Raw genomic sequence first — 24,106 nt, 5'->3', positions numbered from 1 at the left:
GGTTAGGACATATATCTTTTGAAAACTTAAGTCAATTGTACCCCATGATGTTTAAGGGAGTGGACAAAAGTAGGATTATATGTGATGCATGTGAACTTGGCAAGCATACCAAATCCATCTATCCTAGTATTGGTCTTCGTAGTTGTGAACCATTTATTCTAATACACTCAGGTGTTTGGGGCCCTTGTTCAGTCACTTCTATGAATGGTGCAAAGTGGTTCATCACTTTTATTGATTGTTACAATCGTATGACTTGGATTTATATACTTAAGCATAAAAATGAGTTGTTAAAGTGTTTTCAAGACTTCCATAACTGGTTGCAAATTAGTTTAATGTAAGGATTCAATTTATCAAGACCGATAATGGAATAGAGTATGTGAATAACGAATTTAGATCATATTTGTCATGTCAAGGAATTATTCGCCAAACAACTTGTCCTAGAACTTCACCTCAGAATGGTGTAGCAGAAAGGAAAATCGTCATTTATTAGAAGTAGCATGCTCTCTCATGTCTCTGATGAATTTGCCTAAGTATCTATGGAGTGAGGCAGTAATGACAGCCACATACCTTATCAACCGAATGCCCTCAAGAATACTTGATATCAAATCACTTACGGAACTTCAATTGGGAAAGTGTGACTTTCGAGTTACACCCAAGGTCTTCGGTTGTGTTTGCTTTGTAAAAGATCATCGACCTATGGTGAGCAAGTTGGATCCTCAAGCAGTCAAGTGCATTTTGTAGGTTATACATCTACTCATAAAGGATACAAATGTTGGGTTCCTATTGGTCGGAGACTGTTTGTGAGTATGATAATGAGTTGGCATCCAAAAAGATGGGAATGTTGAATATATTTAGCCCATCTTAAGAGGGGTGTTGGTGTAAATGTAAAATAGAACAAGTGTAATGGTTTACTTGTATATTGGTGATATGTAATATGGAAGTTTGGGGGTGCTGTGAAGAGTAATATACACAAAAAGTCAAGAAAAACAACCCGCTAAGATTTCCATGTCGGTGAGGAGGTCCTCTAGACGAGGTAACTTAGCCAAGACCACGTCCCCATATTAGCGTGAGCTGTCACCATCGACCGCTCCCCCTCTTGCCTATATTTCAGGTAAGGTTGCTTAGCACTAGGTATACAAAGCTAATTACCAAAGTCAGAGCCATGATAGCACTCATGGTTGCACTTTTTACTGGGTGGTCACTGCATGTTCCGATTATTACAATATGGTCTTGCTTAATCATCAGACAGTCGCCGATCCCACTTCGCTTCGTGCTCTCTGGAGCGACTCGCTAACTCATCGATGATGATTTTCGTGTCCGGGCTCATCACGACGTGCTGGCGGCGAGAGCGGGTGAAATTAGAATGGTCAATCGGATGATCTAGATTGATAAATGCCAGACCGAGAAACCCAAGAATTGGTGTTTCTGATACCACTTGTTAACTTCTCAAAGGTTCCAGTCAGTGGCGGATCTAGGAATTTATCTCTAGTTATACCGAATCAATAATTTGGTGGCACCATATAGAAATAATAAAATTTACCTAACTAAATAGTTACAAATATATATAATATTGGTTCCAATATAATATTTTTATAACCATGATAATATATTAATTCAGTTCAACATATGCATAATTTCACTTACTCATGGGAGTACGTACTAGAAGATTACTTGTTTTTCTTTGGCCTGCGGTTTCTGATGGTAAAAAAGTCTTGATTATATCTTCTTCATCCAGTTGAAAGAAAACATCTCGTCAATAAATGTGAGTAGACAGTCATCCAAAAGGCTATCACCCATCTTATTTCTCAACTTACTTTTGATGAATGTCATCGCAGAAAATGCCCTCTCAACACCTGTTGTTGCCATAGGTAGAAGTAATACTAATTTGAGAAGCGTGTATACTAAGTCATAAACTTTATGTCTCTTCGTTTGAACAAGCTTCACTGAGAGATCAACAGGATTTTCTAGGCCTTCAAATAAAACATCTTTTTTATGTCAGCAATAAAGTTACCCAACTGCAATTCAAGCTTTAATAAAGCGGTACCAAATATGTCCTTTGGATAAAAATCAGCAAATCTGCGTAACTTCTATGCATCAAAAGAAGCAAATGAGTCTTTAGGATTGAATGGCGACATACAAGAAAGTAACTCCATATTAACCTCATCAAAGGAACCGTCAAGCTCTTGACTAATTTGATCAATAACCCCAATATATACTTCTCTTTTGAAGTAATCATCATTTGTTTGGTTTTTGGCAAACCGAGTTGATCTTCCATAAGGCACATAATTATTCTCCATGATAGGAACATGGACATCATGTTTGTTGCAAAATAAAGTGACCTTTTCAAGGAATTGACTCCATCCACTGGACCTTAATTCTTGCATTCTATCCTTTGCCACTCTAATAAGTGAGACTGCATTTAGAATATCTTGCTCCCTTCTTTGCAAGCACACTGATAATTCATTAGTGTATCCCAAAATGATAAACATCAAGTGTGCACTAAAAATATAATCAAATGACTCCAATACTCCAACCATAGTATGTATTTTTGGTCAATCACTCTTTTGTGAAGTATCATTACCAAGAGAGATGAGTGCATCACGTATTGTGGGATAGATACCAATAATCTTGACAACAGTTTTGTAGTGAGATCCCCAACGAGTCTCGCCTGGCCTAGGCAATCCCATCTCTTGATTTAATCCACTTCCAGCTTGAAGTTCATCACAATCAATTGCTTTCATGACATTATCAAGTCTTGCATCTCGAAGCATGCCATGACGTTTACAAGAAACACCAACAATATTCAGCAAAAGAGACACTTGGTCAAAAAACCAAACACAGTCACTATTCCCCTTGGCAACAGCAACAAGAACTAATTGAAGTCGATGAGCAAAACAATGAATATAATAAGCAAATGGTGACTCTTGCATGATCAATGTTTTGAGCCCTTTAACCTCTCCCTTCATGTTGCTAGCACCATCGTAACCTTGCCCACAAATTTGAGTCATAGTCAAACCATTAATTACAAGTAAATCCTCAATTGCTTTCTTAAGTGACAAAGAAGTAGTATTATCTACATGAACAACTCCAAGAAAATGCTCACATGGTCTACCTAATTTATCAAAAAACGCAAGCAAAGAGCAAGTTATTCTCTATGTGATATGTCACTAGACTCATCAGCTAGAATTGCATAGGGCTCATCACCAATTTCTTCAACAATTTTCTTCCTAGTTTCTAGGGCACAACACTGAATAATTTGTTTCTGTACCTCAGGACTGGTTAAAGTGCAATTACTTGGAGCATTTTTCAAGACATGCTTATTCACTTCTTCACTATTTTCTGCAAGAAATTTCACAAGTTCAAGAAAATTCCCTCTGTTGCTAGATTCTTCACTTTCATCATGTCCACAAAATGCCAACCCTTGATGCAAAAGATACTTCAAACATCTAAGTGAATAAGTCAATCTGATCTTATAGAGATAAAGATCCTCATCACTCCATTTGTCAATACGATTATCAATTGCAACATTGGGATTGACAAAGCCATTGTATCTCTCTTGAGCTGCAGCGTGTGCCTTAGAACCTTCATGTTTAAGAAGTGCTTTGTCTCCTATATTCCAATTTCTCCAACCACTTGTAGTAAATGTATCTGCCCCACTGCCTTTTTTAAACAAGTAGCATACAAGACAAAACACATCATCCTTTTTTACACTATATTCAAGCCAATGATAATTATAAAACCATACCACATTAAAGTGACGATCTCTATCTCCAATCTTCCTTTTTGGAAAATCATGCCCATAACATTTGAATAGACCTTTAAGTATATATGTTCTTCGAATTGAATCTTGATCATTAACATGATAACTTTGAATGGGTTGCCTTTCACCTGGATCAAGTTGGAGACGATTGATGTCATAGCCTGAAGATGGTGCTGGTGTCAATAACACTGATCGGATAGACGGTTGTTCTTCAATTAGTCGCTCTTGAGGTTGCTCTTCTGTCTCAGCTACAGCTGGACATGGGGAAGGAGATGGCGTAGCAACACTAGCAAGAGCCTTCTTTGCCGCATGTTTTTGGAAAAGAGAAGCGATATCTCCTGTCCTCTCATAATTTATCTCATTAACTATATAGGAATAACAGATAATTTATTGTTGTCAAAAAAATTGTGATTGTGTATGAACTGAAGGTACTGAACTAATTTATATTCAACAAAAAATAGTGGGTAACAATATATAGAGAACAATCAATGAACCCATGATAAATAATCCAGCATCTAAGTGAAATATAGAAAAACGTAGTACGTCCAAATAGTCTAGGAGATGCAATCAGGTGGAGTGAACATAAATAATATAATCGCCTGTTGTTCAGTGAAGGATTTGAGGGGGTGGCGGCGTTCTAGAATCTGGAGGCAGCACGACTCTCTGACCAAGGAGGAGGTGGCGGGCTGGCGGTGTTCTGGAATCTGGAGGCAGCACGGCCGGCCGAACACCGGCTCTCCCTGCACCGCCGCGCGGTACCGGTACGCTACTGCTGGAGCGATGACGATCAGACAATGGCTTCTTCCTTCCCAAGAACGCCGCCAAACAGCTGAATCGTCGCTGGATTTGTGTGGTTAAAAATCCTGATATCTAGGTTTAACTGGGCCAAAACTATAGCTCCGCCCCTAGTTCCAGTAGCGAATTATTACAACGGAGGTATTGGAAAGAAGTGATGGAGAAGACTTGAGGAAGATGGAGATACTGCCTAAAACATGCATGCCTGCGAAGCCTCAACCGGTGCACTATCTGCATGATTGGTTGGCTGGGCTCCTGCGTCCAGGCCCCATGCATGCGTTGACCACGGCTGGGCGCATGTTTGGTGGGCTGTATAGCAGCGTCTGAACCTGTGCGCGCAGATGCAGTCTAGACCTTTATACCCTTATTAGCCTGCATGCGTGGGGAAGTAAGAAATGTGCGTATCAACGGGTGCAGGATAGCGTGAGCCAGGCACTAATAATACAGGCAACCAATCGGGCAGTATATATTCCATCCTCTAACGCGTCCATTCCATTTACCCATGCCGGCCTAAACACCTTCTCACAAATTTTCTTCCTAGGCCTGCTGGAACGACGCGGCCCACTTGGTCCTGTAACGCGTCCGGCATGTTCCGTGTCGACTTCTCACAAATTCTTCATTGACTTTGTGCGGTTACATTAAAGGCATCCATTTCCATGAAACGGACAAGATACATAGATCCTCTTTAAGAGAGCTTCACTTCAAAAATTTCAATTTTGTTCTAATTTCTTCCATCCAAACAGATACAGCTCCACGAGCTCTAGCTGAAAAAATTCAAAACTAGAGACCAGTTTTTATGAAATTCATTAAGCTCCTTAGAGAGTTCTTCAAAAAACTGTTTTTATATATCCTCATAAAGTTGTACGAAAATTACCACTATGTCACTAGTTACATAACATACAACTTTCGTTCTCTCTCGCGACAGCCCACTAATCATTAAAGGTAATCAAGGAAACTAGTTAAGCTGAAAAATTAAAGCTAAAACTGTTTTATAGTGAAGCTGGAAAACCAAAGTTGAAGCTTTTGAAGTAAAGCTCTTCCAAACAGGTCCATAATCTTTTTCTAGACTCCGCTCATGTAGAAACCTTCAGCACTAGATCTGCCTTTTGTAGATAGTTCTTCAATGACTTTGTGCAGTTACATAAAAGCCATCCATCCATTTCCATCCTGGTTGAAACGGACCAGATACGTAAACTTCGGCAAAAGTAGTGCGTGCTGCATTTCAAACTCTTCACCTATTTTTCAGATTCTCAGCAGTGACAATAATGCCTGCTGGTTGCACATCTTTGCAAAGTGAGGACATGCATCTTTGACGAGGAACAGTAAAAACTGGAATTAATAGTCTACAATAACTTCTTTTCTTCCGGTGCGACCATAACCATTCATTAGAGATTTAGCTACATCAGTTTTTGGAAACAAAACATGCATAGAAGGGTCACTTCACACTTTGCTGAACTGCTAAATAGCCTACCATTCATACTAAAGAAGGTACACCTCGTAGGGAATTTAGAAACTAGGACCTCACTTCATTTTGCACAGCTGGTGAACGCAGAAGAGCACTCTATCGGAAGGTAGCAGAGAACCAGAAGTTCCCAGTGGCTGCGGAAGGGACTACTCATTCATAGAGCTGCAACCATCTAGCCAGTCCAGTACAACAGTCGCAGAAGAGCCTGTGCTTTACGATGTGAAACATCCGCTTCCACAGAGGTATCTTCTGCACAACCGACAAGTGTTAAAACATTGAAATTTACGAATAATGATCTCCTAGAACATAGGCATTTACATAAGCCAAACCATAATATTTTCCTTTTTTATCCATGTTATTAAAAGAATTGCAGAGTGATTTATGTGGTGTTTCAACTTAGTGGCCCTAATTTTGTTGGATAATTCTACCTTCTATAGTTTCCCCTTTTTTTATGAAGCACTCACCCCTGGCATATATGAAGTTTATTTTCTTCTAAAGTGCCTATATACATAACTGGTAAAAAAAAGTCAATAAAGACTGTAAAATACAAAGGCAGACTATATATAGACCATTGCAAATTTTTGGTACAGGCTACAGCAAAGTTCAGACAACAGTACTACAAATGACAACAATTTCAAACAGGACTTGAAAAGCGACAAGAGCTTTTAGTGAAGAAACTTGCAATCAATAACATCATAACGTACTTCAAAACATGTCAATTATTATTGTTCTCTAGTAACATTTTTGAGTAATTTTCGTCGAGTTGGTTTGATGATAATGCAGGAATTGCTGAAATAAGTCAAAAGGTACAAGTCAGTGTGCGATATCACAACACAACGGTAAAGGCTATCTCCAGCATATCCCGCTCCCTATCTTACTTCCTATTTCGAACTTCATTCTGTAAACAAAACTTTGCACACCCGTATACACGCTCCTGCTGGAGATGGCCTAAGATGTGTCTGAATCATGATGTGGATTATCGTACAATTTTTCCCAAATGCCTAAAACAGCAATTGAATGCCCAATTGTCTATGTGTAAATTTGAGACTCAGTGATGCCACATTCAAAACTGTAAACATGAGATGTACCATGCCCTAATTTATAATTCTGAAGTCACATGGGCTTGGTTTAAAATATTCTGGCCTTGACCAGCCCAGCAATAGAATACTCATGAAAACGCATCCACGTTGTTAGCACCACGGATCCACCAAAATTTATTTCACATCGTGCAAATTTCTATGTACAGCGATAATACTTTGACAGAGATGAGTCCATGATCGCATCTTACCTCAGAGACTGATTCGACCTTGCCTTCATTTTCTTCCTGGTAACTTCTCTTCTCCTCGGTGGTTGCAGCACTACTTTAATTGCAGTGTCGAACACAGCCTTTACGTTCTGTTCTCAGATGATTAAAAATCATTACTACTCTTTTCTGAAGTTCTTGACAACTTATGTTTATTTGGAGAGGATGTGACTTGGTACAACCAGATACTGTCAGGCTGTGAACTGTAATGCTAATGAGCAGAACCATACCCTCTGTGTCTTTGAGCTGCATTCTATGTACGCCACAGCGCCTATCTGCTTCCTGAGCTCTTCTCCCTAGCATTACAAGAGAATAATGTTATCAGTTGCAGTGACTGCTGTGCAGTGCAGGTGCCCCTTTCAGTTCTTAAGGGAAAAAAAATTAGCCAAAAGTGTTCTAGTATCGAATGAATGATGATTTGAGCCCATTTTGTGGCCATATTACCTGTTCAGTAGAGATGATGGAAGCAGCAGAATGGTCAGCAAGGTAAGATCTGTCTTCACGGAGATCTGCAGTGGCAGATATGCCTGGATAAATACAGAACTATTGTGCTTGGAATATTTAGGCCATGCCAGCATCAACATTAGTTACCTAGTTTGGTTCCAACAAGAACTACAGGAACAGTAGGTGAAAATCGGCGAAGCTCTGGCATCCACTGTACAGACGGACGCTGATGATCAGTACTCAGTTATTGCTGTGTGAAATCCAAACTGATACATCCATGTAACAATGTTGTGAAGTAAGGAGTTTGCAGGATTTTAGTGAGTCAAGAAACTCCTAGTTGCGGCTGTACAGATCCCTAATCATAAATTTTCGTCCGGAACTATTCTCAGTAGTCAGTACCTTCTTGAGGACGTTCTCATAGCTCGCCCTGCTGACCAGGGAGAAGGAGAGGATGAACACATCGGCACCCCTGTAGCTGAGAGGCCTCAACCTGCTGTAATCCTCCTGGCCTGCATCCAAACCAACCATTTCCGGCAGAAAACAGAAGAGATGGAAACACTAGTTGACAATCTGATGTCGCCCACCCCCCACCTGCCGTGTCCCAGAGGCCCAAGTTAACGATGCTCCCACCCACGGAGACATTGGCGCTGAAGTTGTCAAATACGGTGGGGATATAATCCTGCCGAAAGGGAAAAGAGGCTGAAACATCACAATGGAATAACCACACTGCCCCCTAACCAAGAAGTACGGTACTGAATCTGCCTCCACTCTCTTCGAAACCGAGCTGGATAGACAGAAAGAACTGAAACCCTGTCTTGTCCATCCGAATAAGAAAAAAAATGCAGAGGGTGTCGAGCCATTGGTAACGACTAACGAGAGGAGGGCGGCGAACCGAGCTCAGAAAGAACAAGGAGGTAGTAGTGAATAGATGGGAGCACTCAACCGTGGGGAACTTGTTGCAGGTGTAGCAGATGAGCATGCAGGTCTTCCCGACGGCCCCATCGCCGACCGTGACGCACTTGATGAACTTGGTGACCGAGCTCGCCGCCGCCGCGCTCATCGCTCTCACTGCCGCCTGCCGCCGCTGCACGAGCCAGCCACACCTACCTGGTTTTACTACTACCCCTCCCTCCTTCCAACCAGTCGTGGCTGCCGGCAGCAGTGTGCCTGCATAAATGCAGCCATCCCAGAAGCAGCTTCTCTTTTTTTTCACTATTATTATATACCACCTGCGGGCTGGCGTGTGACATCTAGGTGTCGGTGTGGCGAATCTTATATATATCTTTGTTTGCTCGTCAAATCGCTGCAATCTTTTGCTGCTCAGCTAGAACTCTGGCTGCCTGTAGAGAGGAGATCTCGACCTGCTAGTCTGAACTTTGAACAGTGGAACGGAGGACCTTTGCTACGTACGTCTACGTGCACGTGCAAGGAGGCCTAGAATCGTTCAAGAAAAGATGTTTCTTTATAAGTGCATGGACACCTCATCGTCGTCATTTACTTGAATCCGGCGTCTTGTGTATTGAATCGCGAGCCATTAGTGCTAATCAGCCAAGGTGCTGATGGCATGTTCTGTTCTGTCTCGTCAGATCAGATCCAAGCCAAAGCTTTTGTACGATTCCCGGCCGGTTCGCTCCCCGTGACTGTGCCTGTAGCGGCTGTACGTCCGACTACTCCAGTAGCGTCCTTTTGTTTGTTTACATATACAGCGGGTTTTTGTCTGGTCCTGCTCTGCTCTTCACAGTTTGGTGGCAGTAATACGCGAAATTTCAAAGTAGAAAAGAATTGACGGAAGGTTCTTTGATGCCGGGGACTTGCACGGCTTGACCTTGGTCTGATCTGCTTTCCCACCGTTCTTGACTCGAACCTTAAGAACCATCAGGTCTTTGCGCCCACGGTTCGCAGGATTTTTCTCTTGTGGTGTGCCAAATTGACTGCACACTTCTTTGGTTCATGTTTCTTAATCACCCTACCCTACGACCCTGCTACGATGGCTTCAGATAGGAACCGTGCGTGATTGCTCAGGTAGGGGTTACAACTTAGAAGGCAACTCGAGTTGAGGATTCTGATGTCATGCTCCTGATGACGATCACAGGGTTGTTTCCATAGTTCCATATATATAATATTTTAGGGCCCGCGTGTGCAATTTCATTTCCGAGCTTTTTCGGTTACGTCGGGATCGAAGGGGATTCCATCACGATTTAATACCTTCCAAACCTGTTTGATTACGACGCAACCGAACAAGCCCCTCGGGCCCCTCCCCCCGAAAAATAATATGGAGGATTGCATGTTCACCTCCGAAAAATGTCATGTTAAGTCACATTACATGATTACCATGAAAGCATAACTTCCTTTATAGGAGTATTTGAAGAAAAGGGGTACATCAATTCACAAACTTATTTAATAAACTATAAGTAAAATGAAGTCAGTTGCATCTCATGCTAGGTTTTTGAACTGTGCATTAGAACATGTGTTTGAATTTCAAAATAGAATTGAATTTAAATTGGAAAACTAAAATAGGAAGGAAATTAGAAAAGAAAAAAGGGAAAAGAGGGCCATATTCACCTAGCCGACCCATACCCACATCTCCACACAACCTAGCAAGCAACTAAGCGCCGATAGGAGAGCCCCCGTGTCAGTCGCTCGGCTCTGTGCCCTCCTCTCTTTCACGCCACCAGCCAGGGTCCGCTGCTCAGAACGCATCCACGTCGCATCGTTTCACTGACGTGTGGGGGGACACTTGAGCACTGTGCCTCTTCCCCGTAACAACCCGAAGCCGATCTTCTATCCTGTTGCGCGTTCCCAGCTAGCATCGCAACCGACCTTCTCAGGGGCTATAAAGTCGTGTATGAGACACCCCTCCTCCCATCCCGTCTTTATAGACCTCCACTTGCCACCGTGAAAACCACTTCATGAGGGTGTTAGAGCTCGGTCGTCGCCGTAGGGGTCGCCATGCGTAAACCCATGGTAGTTATCACACCTAAAGGACCTATTGAAGCGACTTTTATGAGCCACCAAATAGACATAACAATCTTGGGAAGAAATTTTTGGTCCACACCCATAGTACTAAATGAAAAGAACATAGATTTGATCCTTGGTATGACCTGGTTACAAAAGTGCAATGTAGTTATACATTGTGCCAGGGGGACCGTAGAGCTCACTAGTCCGGACAGAGATAGATTTGAGGTCGTATTCACCTTATCCCCATCCACTGAACCTGCTATATATCAATTAGAGGGCAAATTTGTACCAGGAGCCATCCAAAAAACTTCACTTTTGGAGGCGCACAGTTTTCCCAAACAAACTTATAGAAATCACATACTGCTCCCGTGGATACCACTGCCTTGTATAGCGTCGTTGAGTTGAATTTACTACAACATCTTCCCATGGGCACCTTCTGACATCCGCCACATTTGAGAGGGTCACTCCATCTAACAAAGTAGTTAGAGCAACAAATTCACTTATTGCAACAGCCGAGAAACGGGGAAAAAGCATAGCGCAGCGACGTGGAGAGTATGGCATGAACCGAGGCTTCCAGACGATGAACAAAAAGGCGGCTACACCATGCCTAATCAAGAAGAAAAAAATGGAAAGGTGATAGTCATCAAGGAAAACAAGCAAGCCAACAAGGGAAAGGGGGCCAAACGCATTTAGGTGCTAAAAGAGATTATCTCAACCATGAAAAGCACCAAGAAGGTTTGGGTCCCGAGAGGGAAGTAAGAAGTCTGAAGGACTTCAGGGAATTTGGAAACTTGGCACAATTAGGATGTATATCATGGGATGTATCATATCAGATCAAGTATATTGCCAAGTGGGTTAGTGAATACTTTGGACCCAAATTCCCCGCCCATAACTCAAGTAACTAGATTTATTACATCTTCACTTCTTTAGATATGCGTATCTATTTTTCTTACATCTAGTTCCACCGTTCATGTCTAGTTCTACATATGGTATTTACTTTCAATTGCATATGCATGCATGCTAGGCACATCATATGGTAGGAATGCTCGACCTTAAATCCATTCTTTTTTAGCAAAACTACGTGGTTTAAAATGTGTAGTAAAGCACGGCACATAGCTTAACTAAAATTTCTAAATAACTATTACTTGTTTCTAAAGTTATATCTTTAAATTGGTGCCATTTTGAATTATATGTGCCAAAGTACAAATTATAGATAATTTACCCCTCTTGATCTCAAAATAAACATGCATGTCTCCTACAAGTATTCAAAACTTGTATGCACACCTTTAGGGGGAGGTTACTCTATAATCTAAGTCTTTGACACTAACACTGTTTTTCAAACCTATTATGTATGTAGTAGTCTCATTGAAGGAAATTAGAGTCCCAGAAGAAAGACAATAAGCTTCCACTACAAATCTTCAAGTGGTTTCATTCCACCATCGGTATGTACATGTCATTTCTAATGTTTGAATAGACTATGTCATTTCACATCTTATGCCCCCATGTTGCCATATATGCATATGTTATTAAATGCTTCATTTGATATCACTTAAGTATCTTCTATCATTTACTTATGCATAGGGGGAGCTAGTCTATTTTAGCAATGACTTGTTTCCTCTTGTTTATTCATGAGATTTTTTTAAATAAAGGATCTCCGACAGGGGGAGTATGTATTCTTTCATCCAAAGGGGAGAAGTTTTAGAGATCAAAGCAATTCAAATTATATCAAATATCAAACACCACCAAATTTTAAATTTTGATCTTATAAGTGGTTTTTGGTCTACAAGTGTTTTGGTTTAAAATAGAAAGTATGTGGATTATGGAGTTAGGGGTGGGCTGAAGTCCATAATCTCACATTGTAAGGACATTCATGCCTCCTTGCAAGTTGATTGCATATTTTCATCAAAGTATTTGTTATATTTTCTTGCTTTGGTTGTGTTGTCATCAATCACCAAAAAGGTGAAGATGTAAGGAAAATGGACCCTGGACCATTTAACTAAATGATTTTAGTGTTTGATGATCAACATAATCGGTGGACTAATGTGTTTGCTAGTATTTATATTTGTAGTTCATAGGATGCAAAAATGGCTTGGACTGAAGCACTGAGGAAGCAACACCTCAAAAGAAGATATTATGAAGACTATAAGAGAAGATCAACAAGTATCAAGTGCCACCCGGACTGAGGAAGCAACACCTTAAAAGAAAATATAGCCACACGCGGACCGTCTGCCTGTGTGCAGCGAATAGTCTGGTGACTCACCGGACAATCGAGTGCCACCCAGGAGACTGTCAGGTGCGCCAGATAATTGTAGCCCGACGACTAGTTCTAGCGGCTTCGCGGAAGAGAGCCACCAGACTGTCCGGTGAGAAGCTGCACAGTGCCAATGGTCGAATCCAACAGTCAGATCGCAACAGCTAGTAGTATCTGTCAGGGACCATAATTATGGGTACCATCAAGGCTCCTAAATCTCAGCTGGTAACCCCCATCAGCACAAAGGGTGCGATTAAGTCAAGGATTGGTCCATTCGAGGGATGCGATCACGCCTCGCCCGAGCCCAGCCTCGGGCAAGGGCAGCCGACCCCGGAGGACCTACGTCTCGCCCGATGCCCCCCTCCAGCAACGGACACACCTTCGGCTCGCCCGAGGCCCAGTCTTCACCAAGAAGCAACCTTGGCCAAATCGCCACACCGACCGACCAAATCGCAGGGGCATTTAATGCAAAGGTGGCCTGACACCTTTATCCTGACGCACGCCCTCCAGTCGACAGAACCGAAGTGACTGCAGTCACTTCGCCGCTCCACTGACCGGGCTGACAAGAGGACAGCGCCGCCTGCGCCGCTCCGACTGCTGAGCCACTCGACAGAGTGAGGCTAACAGCAGCCAAGTCCGGTCTCAGGCGTCATAGGAAACTCTGCTTCGCCCGACCCTAGGGCTCGGACTCGGGCTCAGCCCCGGAAGACGGCGAACTCCGCTCCGCCCGACCCCAGGGCTCGAACTTGGGCTCAGCCCCGGAAGACGGCGAACTCCGCTCCGCCCGACCCCAGGCTTGGACTCGGGCTCAGCCCCGGAAGACGGCGAACTCCGTTTTGCCCGACCCCAGGGCTCGGACTCGGGCTCGGCCTCGGAAGACGATGAACTCCGCCTCGCCCGACCCCAGGGCTCGGACTCAGGCTCAGCCCCGAAGGACGACGAACTCCGCTTCGCCCGACCCCAGGGCTCGGACTCAATCCTGGCCTGAGCCGACGGTCTCCGCCTCGTCCGACCCGGGGGCTCGGACTCGACCTCGACCTCGAAAGACAGACTCGACCTCGACCTCAGAGGAGCCTCCACCTCGCCCAACCTAGGGCACGGACCGACCACGTCAATAGGAAGCGCCATCATTACCCTACCCCGAGCTGACTCAGGCTACGGGGAACAAGACCGGCGTCCCATCTGGCTCGCTCCACCATACGAGTAATGATGGCGCCCCGCATGCCCTGTGACGATGGCGGCTCTCAGCCCCCTTACGGAAGCAAGAGGACGTCAGCAAGGACTCGACAGCCCCGACAGCTGTCCTTCCGCCAGGCTCCAGCGCTCCTCCGACGGCCATGACACCACGCGAACTGGGTGCCAAGACCTCTCCGGCTGCCACGATGGCATGTACTTAGGGCGCTAGCTCTCCACCGCTAGACACGTTAGCACATTGCTACACTCCCCATTGTACACCTGGATCCTCTCCTTACGCCTATAAAGGGGAGGACCAGGGCCCTCTTACAGAGGGTTGGCCGCGCGGGGAAGGACGGGACGGCGCTCGCGCAAGGCCGCTCGCTCCCTCCCGCGCGGACGCTTGTAACCCCCTACTGCAAGCGCACCCGACCTGGGCGCGGGGCTAACACGAAGGTCGCGGGTTCCACTCTCCCACGCCTGTCTCCCTCCGGCTGCTTTCTTCCCCCCTTCGCGTTCCGCCTCGCGTCGACCCATCTGGGCTGGGGCACTGAAAGCTCTCTTGTGAGTTTTGGTGTTTGGATGACAACTCAATTAAAGGACTAACAAGTGTACTAAGTGTTGAACAGGTGCTTAAGGTAAAGCCTACAGGGTTCAACACAAGTGAACAAATGTGATGGTTCAAGAACTGGATTATGGATACATGATGGACATCACAAGTAAGATGGACGTTGCAAAAGTGATACTCGGGTGCATAGCTCGGAGACAACTGATCAAGCCAAGGACAGAGGCAAGAAGAGCTTCGAGGTACCAAGTGCATGGGAGAAGGTCAAGAAGGCTGAGGAACCCAAAGCCAAGGGTGAAGAAGAAGGCTTGAAAAGTCAAGGGTGATCGAGTTGAGAACAGCTACGGCACATCAAGGATCACTGCATAAGGACGTGACTTACAACCAATGAGGCAACAGCTATAGTTATGTGGTGTAAGTCATAAGGCTCAAGATGAAGCTCTAAGAAGGAGATCAAGGTCACTAGAAGGAGAACAAGTGTCAAAACCAGAACTTGAAGCAGCCCAAAAGAGCTAAGTTCACCTTGATCTTTAGTTTGGGTTGTTCCTATGTTTGGAGATGTTCTATGTGACCTTTGCAGGATGTTGGAGCTAAGAAATGTCAATCTAGATCAAGTCAAGCCGACTTGATGATTTATGAGTCCAACATCAAAGCTCAAGCATGTGAAATGCTATAGATGTAATAATTTAGAGAAGGTATGTTTCTAGACTTAGTACATTGGTTTTTGTGTACTAATATACTTGTCTAAGTGTTAGAAACAGAAGGAAGAAGAAAAGGAAAGAGGTGCAAATGGCTTGGCTATATACAGCCAAGACTCAGCTCAGTCTGGCACACCGGACTGTCCGGTGGTGCACCGGACAGTGTCCGGTGCGCTAGGCTGAACTCTGGTGAACAGGCCACTCTCGGGAAAAGCCGGCGGCGTACGGCTATAATTCACCGGACTGTCCGGTGGTGCACCGGACTGTCCGGTGAGCCAACGGTCGGCCGCGCAATCCGCGCGTGACGTGTGGCCGAGCCAACAGTCAAATGGGGCACCGGACTGTCCGGTGTGCACCGGACAGTGTCCGGTGCGCCAACGGCTCCAGGACTGCAACGGTCGACTGCTCCATTTATGGAAGGAAATCAGGCACCGGACAGTGTCCGGTGGTGCACCGGACTGTCCGGTGCGCCACCCGACAGAAGGCAAGATTTGCCTTCCTGGATTGCTTCCAACGGCTCCTAGGCCCCTTGTGCCTATAAAAGGGACCCCTAGGCGCCTCAAGCAATATACAAGTGCAGCCAACAAGTGTAGACTTCACTCGAATCAATTCTCACTCTCCCTCTTGTGTGTAACTCTATAGTTTGTGTAGAAGGCACAGCTATAAGCCTTTAGAGAGAGGAGAAGTGCTGCTAAGAGCTAGAGCAAGGTCTTGAGCGTATCGTTACTCTGCCGAGGTGCTGCCAAGAAGTTTGTAAGCAGCCACGGTGTTGTTGTAACCCAACTCAATAGTGAAAGGCTCTATCTGTCATACTGACAGATCTGAGCAAACGGAGGAAGGAGTTGAAATAGACTCCAAGCCCAGGTGTGGCTAACTCCAACGAGGACTAGGCAAGCATTTCAGGCTTGGCCGAACCTCGGGATAAATCCTTGCGTCTGTGTGCTCTGTTCTGTATTGTATCCTGACTCTCTGTCTTACTCGCCTTTATATCTGCACTTCAATACTTATCTGTGGTATAAGCTTTATTTGAAGTGCAGGACATTTTGAGACAGGATCTTCTATTCCGCTGCAACCTACTCGAAGGGTCTTCTCATTCCACTGCGTGCTAAGTCTTCGAGTAGAGTAAGATTTTAAGTTTTAAAGTGATAAGTTTTATTCGCCTATTCACCCCCCCTCTAGGCGACATCCAGATCATGTTCCCGGGTCAAAGGGAACTTTCAATTGGTATCAGAGCTAGGCCTCTCCAGTGTGGGCTTACCCGTCCGGAGATGACGATGTCGTCACAAGAGGTAATTGTAGAACTTCTTTTAGGCGATGGTTCAAATTACAAGTCTTGGTCTGTTTCTATTTATAGTGCTTTCATGAGTGTTGATCCTGATTTGAGACAGATTTTTAGTAGAAGTATTTTTCCCTCTAATCTTAGTAAAAATCCTTCAAATGATGAACTAAGATGTCTATCTCTAAATCACCATGCCTGCAACATCTTAGTTGATTCTCTTTCTAGAGGTGCTTATTTTGCCATCATGAGTAGTGATAGTGATCTATTTGTTGATGCTCATGATTTATGGAATAGAATTAAAGAAAAATATTCTGTGGCAAACTGTGATGCACCTACTCCCCATATTACTTGTGATGCTAACCATTCAAAGGGAGAAGAACAAGAACGATGGCACCCAAACGATGAATCCACCTCGTCGACAGGTTTGTTCTCCACTAGTGATAAATGTTTTATTGCTAACAATAACGGTGGAGACGAAAGCCATGATGAGGAGGAATATGAGGATGATAGCGAGGATGAATCTTCATCATCACAAGGTACATTTTCCTATATTGCTTCCACTGACATTAACGACAGGGAAAATGAGACCGATGATGTGGAAGAAGAGGAGATTCGCCGTTTCTACAACCATCTCAACAAAGCGGACAAAGCTCTATTGATTAAGTTGTTGAGAAGGAACAAGGAACAAGGCGAGACGCTTCTCAGGCTAGAGGAGTCCCTCATCAAAATCAACAACAGCCTGGAGAAAATGACCAAAGAACATGAGGAGCTAAAGTGCTCTCATGATGATTTGGTCCAACGGTATGAATCTATATTATTTGAGCAAAGAAATAATGATGATGCTTTATCCTGTGTTGCTCAACTTAAAATGGAAAATGCCATGCTTGAGAGACAAGTAGAAACAATGAATTTAGAAAAGCTTGCTCTTAGTGAAAAGTATGATACGTTGTCATACTCTCATAGTAAACTAGTTGATGATCATATCATGCTCGATATTGCTCATGAGGTAGTAATTACTAGTTTAAACTCATATGAACCTCATTCTTGCACTAGTAATCAATTGGTCAAAATATTATCATGTGCTGACCTCCACCGCCCCAAGAAAGGCCAATCTTTGTTTGAGAAACAAGTTGCAGGATCAAAAAGGAAATTGCTTGGGAATAAGAAACAAAGACAGTCAAGGAGAAGATGCCTTGCTCGACTTCCGCAAGATATCTACGAACATGTGGTGAAGAAGCTTGAGGAAGGAGAAACCGCAGTAAGGGTCAAACTCCATGAGAAGGATGTTCCCAAAGCAATAAATGAAGAAATCAACATGAACAAGGAAAAAGGTAAAAATTCAATTAATCATGTTGTTTACACTGATCATCTCTCCATGTCATTCAAGTACAAAAAGGGAAAAGGAAAAAGGAGGTGCTTCAAGTGCAAGAAGTTAGGCCACCTCATCGCGTCTTGTCCGTACAAAGACAAGAATGAAAGGACAAGGAGTTGTTTTGGATGCAACAATAAGGACCACACAATCACTTCATGTCCGGTCATGAAGAATCAAGGATGTGCATCCTCCAAGGTGACCCTCACCAAGGAAAATGACACACAGCAAGCGTCATGTCAGGTTGAGCGACGCTTCTGCTACAAGTGTGGTGAGCAGGGTCATCTATCCAAGGTATGTTATAAAGGTAAGATTCCTAAGCAAGTGAATTTGTATCAATCTTATTCATGTAGGAGACCCAAATCATACACTTGTGCTAGATCTATAACGAGATCACCTAGAACTAGCACAAAGGCAATTTGGGTACCAAAGGCACATATAGATGATCATTATGGACCCATCCCGAGATGGGTACCAAACTGTGCTAACTAGACCATGCAGGTGCCTTGAGATGGACTGGAGACCATGGGAGAGCTTAAGACGGTTATCTAAAACTCTATGCTTAAGCTGTTAATTGTTTTGGTGTTTATTGACCCAAGGTTGAATTATTGTGAGACACTAATCCCATGTTCATCTCAAGTGAAATAAGGTGTATAGGTCCTTAATCATTATTGGTGAATCAAACAAAGGACCTTGATGAGATTCTTCAACTTGCTCTCCATAGGATGGTACCCTTGTATCGTAAGTACTTTGTTGATAATCAGTATTGCTCGGTGTGTTACCTGTCCTTGGAGTAGTTATGTCTCTTGATTGCCTGTATTGAGTATCTTTCAATCAATGATTAGTGATTTCCAAGATCGTAACCATGTGTGCTTAATCATGATTAGGTGCTCTCAATTGGTATCTTATCATTGCTTAATCATTCTTTGGGTAACTTATCATTTGAGATATCCTCCATGATTAACTCTTGTTGTGTTCGTGAATAAACCTGCATCCCGTTGTGAGTTATGCTATATGGTTTTATGATTAGCCTGTGTGAAAATATGACATATTGCTTAGTTCATATGATGACCCTATTGTGGCACTGTGTTATGCCTCTAATGCATTCTCTCGAGCTATGAAGTGCATAAATAATAGGGAACTTTCAGCTGGTTTGTGGTAATAACTGGTGCTCTCATGGCCATACTGGTAAAAGGCAAAGGTATGGAAAATGGAACTGTGCAATTTTATTGAATATCTTGAAGTTCCATTGATTGTGATCAAAGTTGTGTTCTTACATTTCACTGGTAGTACCGTGGCTTAGGAGACTTATGCCTTAAAATGTTGTTTCTTCTGGTGTACCTAAAGAACCTTCTTAACTATGATGTGCTTAAGACATGATCGTGTTGTTTTTCAATTGGTATATGTGACGCAATGATAGTTAAGTATGAAGCATGTCTAAGTTGCGTGTAAATGTTAGACTTCCTGTAAGTATTCAATTGGCTTAGGTGCTCCTGAGGCATGCATTGTTGTATTTAGTCAACCTTTCATTTAGCCTTCAATTTGTATTAAGTGGCTTTCAATTTGGTATTTAATTGATATCTCTTTGGGATGAAAGTGATAGAGTATGCCTTGACCAAGGTATGTTGTGATCCCCTCTAGTTCTAAGGAAGCTAGAATGTGCAAAGTGCAAGTCATTCAAATACTTGATGCACAACTTGAGGGGGAGCACACATAACTTGTGTCTTTTGAGACTAACTGTTTCTTGAGCAATCTTGTATAGTATCTAGGTGGAAAAGAGAAGATAAGCAAGAAATGGAGCAATCAGGACTTGGGTACCTCTGTAAGTCAAGAAATTGGTATCTCAAGTCGTGAGTAAGTGCATATTTTTAGATTGCTCATGCTCTATAATATCTGGTGATAATAGATGCTTATTCTTAAATATCATGGAGCTATGATAATAAATGATCTTGCAATTGGTATCTTTCAATTGGTAGCCGTGATAGTATGCTTCAATTGACATCTTTTGATAATCATTAGAATAGAAGTTTCTTCTTGTGCCCAATACTATAACTTGTTCTAAGTTTGGTGTCTTAGCAACAAGAAAAGGTTAGGATAAAGAATCAGGCACAAGGGTGGAGAAGCTCTCGAGAGATTAAATACTTTCAAGATGGGAAGTGCACTACAACATGGTAAAGGTTCAAAAGGAAGTATTAATCTTTTTGCGATATGTATCTTACTTAAATGTTGGTGGTGCATATGTTCAATAAGTATGGTTTTTGGTAAACACCCTGCTGTCCCTTGACATCATCCTATGTTCTTGCTTGAGTATGGTTTTTGGTGTTTGATGTCAAAGGGGGAGAAGTTGTGCATTAAAGCTTATCTCAACCTGAGAGGAAAGCTTATCCTAAAGGGTGATGTGTTATCCTAAGGGGTGATGTGTTAGTTTGAGCTTTGCCAGTGTGATATTCATATGCTTCTTCTTGCAGTATTATATGTGTTGCATCATATGGACTAGTGTTTCCGCTGCGATGAATTATTTGGCTTCTATAGTGTAATAGATAGTCATGTGATTAATGGTGCTTTAAGATTATTAATTGGCTTCTATAGTGTAATAGATAGTCATGTGGTTAATGGTGCTTTAAGATTAAAGGTGCTTTAAGATTGCTTTAAATTGGTATCTTAGTTTAAATTGGTATCTTAATGGTGAATAGTGGTAGGTTGATATTCCTGTGATATATCCACTAATTTGAATGGTGTTTAACTCTGATTACATGCATTTGTGTGTTATAGCATCATGGTTTGATTCTTGACAATGCATCCCAAAAAGTGCTAAGGTGTAGAAATGTTTCGAATTGCCTAAGTATGTGCAAATTGGCGTCTGAGGCCAAAATTATGTTTTTGAAGTAAGCACATATTTAGGGAGAGCATTCTATAAACTTAGAATTCAAAATTTGTGCTTCAAATCTTATTCTTATGTAAGCTTTAATTGTGTTGCCATCAATCACCAAAAAGGGGGAGATTGAAAGCTCTCTTGTGAGTTTTGGTGTTTGGATGACAACTCAATTAAAGGACTAACAAGTGTACTAAGTGTTGAACAGGTGCTTAAGGTAAAGCCTACAGGGTTCAACACAAGTGAACAAATGTGATGGTTCAAGAACTGGATTATGGATACATGATGGACATCACAAGTAAGATGGACGTTGCAAAAGTGATACTCGGGTGCATAGCTCGGAGACAACTGATCAAGCCAAGGACAGAGGCAAGAAGAGCTTCGAGGTACCAAGTGCATGGGAGAAGGTCAAGAAGGCTGAGGAACCCAAAGCCAAGGGTGAAGAAGAAGGCTTGCAAAGTCAAGGGTGATCGAGTTGAGAACAGCTACGGCACATCAAGGATCACTACATAAGGACGTGACTTACAACCAATGAGGCAACAGCTACAGTTATGTGGTGTAAGTCATAAGGCTCAAGATCAAGCTCTAAGAAGGAGATCAAGGTCACTAGAAGGAGAACAAGTGTCAAAACCAGAACTGGAAGCAGCCCAAAAGAGCTAAGTTCACCTTGATCTTTAGTTTGGGTTGTTCCTATGTTTGGAGATGTTCTATGTGACCTTTGCAGGATGTTGGAGCTAAGAAATGTCAATCTAGATCAAGTCAAGCCGACTTGATGATTTATGAGTCCAACATCAAAGCTCAAGCATGTGAAATGCTATAGATGTAATAATTTAGAGAAGGTATGTTTCTAGACTTAGTACATTGGTTTTTGTGTACTAATATACTTGTCTAAGTGTTAGAAACAGAATGAAGAAGAAAAGGAAAGAGGTGCAAATGGCTTGGCTGTATACAGCCAAAACTCAGCTCAGTCTGGCACACCGGATTGTCCGATGGTGCACCGGACAGTGTCCGGTGGTGCACCGGACAGTGTCCGGTGGTGCACCGGACTGTCCGGTGGTGCACCGGACAGTGTCCAGTGCGCCAGGCTGAACTCTGGTGAACAGGCCACTCTCGGGAAAAGCCGGCGGCGTACGGCTATAATTCACCGGACTGTCCGGTGGTGCACCGGACTGTCCGGTGAGCCAACGGTCGGCTGGGGCAACGGTCGGTCGCGCAATCCGCGCGTGACGCGTGGCCGAGCCAACGGTCAAATGGGGCACCGGACTGTCCGGTGTGCACCGGACAGTGTCCAGTGCGCCAACGGCTCCAGGACTGCAACGGTCGACTGCTCCATTTATGGAAGGAAATCAGGCACCGGACAGTGTCCGGTGGTGCACCGGACTGTCCGGTGCGCCACCCGACAGAAGGCAAGATTTGCCTTCCTGGATTGCTTCCAACGGCTCCTAGGCCCCTTGTGCCTATAAAAGGGACCCTAGGCGCCTCAAGCAATATACAAGTGCAGCCAACAAGTGTATACTTCACTCGAATCAATTCTCACTCTCCCTCTTGTGTGTAACTCTATAGTTTGTGTAGAAGGCACAGCTATAAGCCTTTAGAGAGAGGAGAAGTGCTGCTAAGAGCTAGAGCAAGGTCTTGAGCGTATCGTTACTCTGCCGAGGTGCTGCCAAGAAGTTTGTAAGCAGCCACGGTGTTGTTGTAACCCAACTCAATAGTGAAAGGCTCTATCTGTCATACTGACAGATCTGAGCAAACGGAGGAAGGAGTTGAAATAGACTCCAAGCCCAGGTGTGGCTAACTCCAACGAGGACTAGGCAAGCATTTCAGGCTTGGCCGAACCTCGGGATAAATCCTTGCGTCTGTGTGCTCTGTTCTGTATTGTATCCTGACTCTCTGTCTTACTCGCCTTTATATCTGCACTTCAATACTTATTTGTGGTATAAGCTTTATTTGAAGTGCAGGACATTTTGAGACAGGATCTTCTATTCCGCTGCAACCTACTCGAAGGGTCTTCTCATTCCACTGTGTGCTAAGTCTTCGAGTAGAGTAAGATTTTAAGTTTTAAAGTGATAAGTTTTATTCGCCTATTCACCCCCCTCTAGGCGACATCCAGATCCTGTTCCCGGGTCAAAGGGAACTTTCAGGCACGCGGCGACAATTCACTCATCGGTCCAGGGACCCCCCGGGTTTCGAAACACCAACAGTTGGCGCGCCAGGTTGGGGCCTGCTGCGTGTTGACGAACAGCTTCCCGTCAAGCTCCAGATGGGCAGTCTCCAGCAACCTCTCCAGCCCGGGACAATGCTCCGTTTCGGGAGTCTTGAGTTCATGTCCCTCGACGGCAGCTACGACATGATACTCCTTCCCCCGCCGCGCGACAGCGATAATGGCGGTCGACAATCCGCCCGCCGGTTGGGAAATCGACGACACCTTCCCCACGTGGTGGAAGGACGACATTTGGGCTTACCCCGTCCCCTCCCCCGCCGACGGAGGAGGAGGCGGGGCAACCTAGGCCAAGCAGGAGGCGGCACCTCGTCGGCTGTCGAGCGAGTCGACGGCGCCGGCGCCCCAACGAGGAGCGCGCCGGGCATCGACCTCGCGTCTGAGACGAAGACGAGCACCATCTCCCTGCAACACGCCAACCTCAAGCAAACGGACGACGCCAGCACGCTCGTGAATGACTTGCTGGGCGTCACCCTCGTACCTGAGACGATGGTGCAGTCCGTCCCTGACGTGACTTCGTCACCGCCCGTCGACCGAAAGGTACCGACCGATTCCCATCTCGCATCTTTTGGATTCGGCCTCGACCCGCCAAGCGACTCCGCTTCAGTGGACACTCTCATAGAGGCGAGTCCAAACCCTCCGGGGTATCGTGTGCGGTCACCCTGGGACCGGCTGACGGTCGTCTCATCCTTCGGGCCCTCGGGGTCCGAGGAAGATGGCGAGCCCGACCTCTGTTGGGATTTCTCCGGACTTGGTAACCCCAGTGCCATGCGGGACTTCATGACCGCATGCGACTACTGCCTTTCTGACTGTTCTGACGGTAGCCGCAGCCTCGACGACGAGGACTGCGGCCCAAGTCGCGAATGTTTCCACGTCGATCTAGGGGGTCCCGGCGAAGGCAACCATCTTGGTATGCCGGAGAACGGTGATCCCCCTAGGCCCACGCCTCGCATTGA

At 44.3% G+C, this 24,106-nt stretch overlaps 1 protein-coding gene across 2 annotated transcripts; it reads right to left on the bottom strand.

Annotated features, from left to right (window-relative positions):
* Positions 1-5,878: 5,878 nt before the first annotated feature.
* LOC541774 (Rop3 small GTP binding protein) lies at positions 5,879-9,196 on the bottom strand. Of its 2 annotated transcripts, none has more exons than XM_020539180.3 (8): positions 8,711-9,196; positions 8,359-8,446; positions 8,167-8,276; positions 7,915-7,978; positions 7,768-7,832; positions 7,554-7,619; positions 7,309-7,415; positions 5,879-6,266 (listed from the first exon to the last, which is right to left on the bottom strand). In XM_020539180.3, exons 1-8 carry the CDS (start codon positions 8,825-8,827, stop codon positions 6,233-6,235), a joined length of 651 nt encoding a protein of 216 aa, XP_020394769.1. In that variant the 5' UTR covers positions 8,828-9,196; the 3' UTR covers positions 5,879-6,232. The 2 variants fall into 2 exon arrangements, with proteins under 2 accessions (XP_020394769.1, NP_001104930.2); NM_001111460.2 differs by having other exon boundaries at positions 5,919-6,269; positions 8,711-8,996.
* Positions 9,197-24,106: the final 14,910 nt, after the last annotated feature.

The sequence above is a fragment of the Zea mays genome, chromosome 6 (assembly GCF_902167145.1).
Source record: "Zea mays cultivar B73 chromosome 6, Zm-B73-REFERENCE-NAM-5.0, whole genome shotgun sequence".
NCBI lineage: Eukaryota > Viridiplantae > Streptophyta > Magnoliopsida > Poales > Poaceae > Zea > Zea mays.
Note: the sequence above shows the minus strand (reverse complement) of the source record. Positions and strands in the feature narration are given on the sequence as shown.